The sequence below is a fragment of the Aethalodelphis obliquidens genome, unplaced genomic scaffold, assembly GCF_003676395.1.
Source record: "Aethalodelphis obliquidens isolate GAN/ISIS:26980383/991018 unplaced genomic scaffold, ASM367639v1 scaffold61, whole genome shotgun sequence".
NCBI lineage: Eukaryota > Metazoa > Chordata > Mammalia > Artiodactyla > Delphinidae > Aethalodelphis > Aethalodelphis obliquidens.
The window spans coordinates 110,855-113,522 of NW_020838005.1; the positions used below are offsets into that span (position 1 = coordinate 110,855).

At 48.5% G+C, this 2,668-nt stretch overlaps 1 protein-coding gene across 2 annotated transcripts in view; it reads right to left on the minus strand.

The window, feature by feature from the left end:
* The window catches only part of LOC113610180 (tumor necrosis factor receptor superfamily member 10B-like), a 105,922-nt gene extending 105,285 nt beyond the window's left edge, over nucleotides 1–637 (minus strand). Inside the window, exon 1 of one of the 2 annotated variants that reach the window (XM_027088062.1) lies at nucleotides 342–637. In XM_027088062.1, the coding sequence (XP_026943863.1) occupies nucleotides 342–521 (180 nt within the window). In that variant the 5' untranslated portion in view covers nucleotides 522–637. The remainder of the gene's footprint in view (nucleotides 1–341) is intronic. The other variant, XM_027088059.1, reaches the window with a different exon arrangement.
* Between the last annotated feature and the right edge of the window lie 2,031 nt (nucleotides 638–2,668).

Below are 2,668 nucleotides of genomic sequence, written 5' to 3' on the forward strand. Positions count from 1 at the left end.
GGGAGGAGAGAGGGGGTGCGAAGCGGAGTAAGGTAATGAGAGGGAAGGGCTGGGCCATATCAAGGCTTGCTAAGGAGTTTTCAACTCTTCTCTCTGGAATTTACTTCGGGGGCAGCCAGACAAGCCTAGGAATGCGGGCTTTTCTCCCTCTGGGCCCGGTCGGTCCTGCCGGGTCATGACTCTGCTCCTTCTCCCGACTCTGCCCACTGCTGGTCCCGCTCAGACAACCCGGGCCGCAGGTGACTCGGGCAGGCACCCCACCGTGTCCCCACGTCCCGCCCACCCCCTTTCCCGGCCGCCAAGCGCGCCTTCCGGAGCCAGGATCCGCGATAGGGACTCACCGACTGCAGGACACCCAAAAGGACGAAGATGAGAGCCCTGGGGCCCCGGAACGGAGGCCTGGGACTAGGAACCGAGGCCCGGGAGCCCGAGGCGGCCGGCGCGGTACGTCCCCGCTGCCTCGTGCGGTCGGGGAGCGCTCGCTGTTCAGGTCGCCTCGAGGGGACAGCCGGCAGCGCCATCAGGGATCGAGAGTGTCTTTTGCTGAACGCGAGAAAGTCCGCTTCTGATTGCTAGTTGCTGGAAGTCTGCGGGATACTGCGGTTCCGAAGCACCGCTCTCGCGGGTTTGGGGTGAATGAGGAGAGCTGGTGGCCCCGCCTAGTCTTACGCGGGTATTGCGCAATCAGTGCCGGGCGAATAAGAAGCTCCTTCTTCCTCTGAACTGGACAAAAGACGGAGTTGGCGTTAAAAACCCTTCCTGAAGCGGGTCCCTTACCAGGGCCAACGACGCTCCCGAGCTACCGCTCTGGGCTTCTCACTACAGCCTTCTGCCCACTCTCAGCTTCTGCTCCTTCCACCCTTATTGGCAGGGTGGGTGCATGAATATCACTGCCTTCAGAGTCACTTTGCAGCTCTGTCCCAGTGCTAAGCTTCTGAGCCAGAGGCTTGATCTTAGCGTCTCAGTAACCAGGTGCTTGGCTGGAGCAGACACTCAATGAACACGTGGGTGGACAGAATGAAGGTCGCAGAGGCAGCAAGCGGTGGATCTGAATTCAGGTCACCATTAGGCTCCCGACCCCCCCCCCCCCCCCCCCCGTCACCACCTTGCACGTTCCCGTAATTCCAGGTCTGTCATCTGACTTTCGCACTCAGGACTTCATGCCATCTCTTCTTAACCCTGCTGCTCCTGCAGTCAGGCAAGCTGGAGGAATCCACTTTATTAAGCCTTTCGTCGGGGTTTTCCTTCTCTGTAGATTCTTTAAAGCCCTTGGGAAACAAAACTGCTGGAGACTAATTGGCACGTGAAACCAAATGGGCCAAGAGGGGGGTCTCTACGTGGGTCAGGCCCTTCCAGCTGTCCCTACACACTGGGCACTCTGCTGGGCCCAAGTTCTGTGGAGTCCAGTATTCAGAGAGCGGCACAAGGCTAGGTCCTGCTCACAGGGTGACTGAAGGGCTGGGGACTGAGTAGGAGAGAAGGGAACCTGGGAGCCTCCAGCTCCACCCCTTGTATCAGTTTTGTGAGGCCAGGGTAGTAGGAATTAAAATTCATTCTTCTCCATATGTTTATCCAATTGTTGCAACATCATTTATTGAAAAGACTTTCTTTTCCCATTGAATTATATTACTGCCTTTGTTGAAATTCAATTGATTATATATATGTTCCATTTCTGGACTCTATATTCTGTTCCATGGATCTATTAATTTTCTATCCTTATGCCAATACCATGTTGCCTTGATTACTGTAGCTTTATACAGTGTTGAAATCAGGTAGTTTAAGTCCTCCAACTGTTTTTTTTTCCTGGAATTGTTTGCATTTCCATATAAGTTTTATATAAATTAAAATATTCAATTAAAAAATCCTGTTGTGAGACCTACTAGAGAATGGACTTGAGGATACGGGGAGGGGGAAAGGTAAGCTGGGGCAAAGTGAGAGAGTGGCATGGACATATATACACTACCAAACGTAAAACAGATAGCTAGTGGGAAGCAGCCGCATAGCACAGGGAGATCAGCTCTGTGCTTTGTGACCACCTAGAGGGGTGGGCTAGGGAGGGTGGGAGGGAGGGAGACACAAGAAAGAAGAGATATGGTGATACATGAATATGTATAGCTGATTCACTTTGTTATAGATCAGAAACTAACACACCATTGTAAAGCAATTATACTCCAATAAAGATGTTAAAAAAATAAAATCCTGCTATGATTTTAAGTGGCATTGCATTAAATGTGGTGATTGATGAGAAGAATTGACATTTTAACAATATTGTTTTCCAATCAATGAGATGGTTTTGTTTTAGATCTTTCTTACTTTATCTTGACAATATTTTGTAAGCTTTCTGTGTACAAATTGTACACATCTTTTGTAAATGTATTCCCAAATGTTTTTGATGCTATTTTCAGTGGAATTGCTTTAGATTATTTTATTTTCAAATTGTTTTTGTGCTGATGTTTAGAAACACAACTGATTTTTCTGCATTGATCGTGTATCCTATGATATTGCTAAATTTATGTATTTCTAGTTGTTTTGTAGATTGTTTAGGATTTTCTACATAAGCAATCATATTGTCTGCAACTAAACGGAGTCTTACTTCTCCTTTTCCAGTCTTTATTCCTTTTGTCTTTCTTGCTTAATTGCCCTGGCTAGGACTTCCAGTACAATGTTA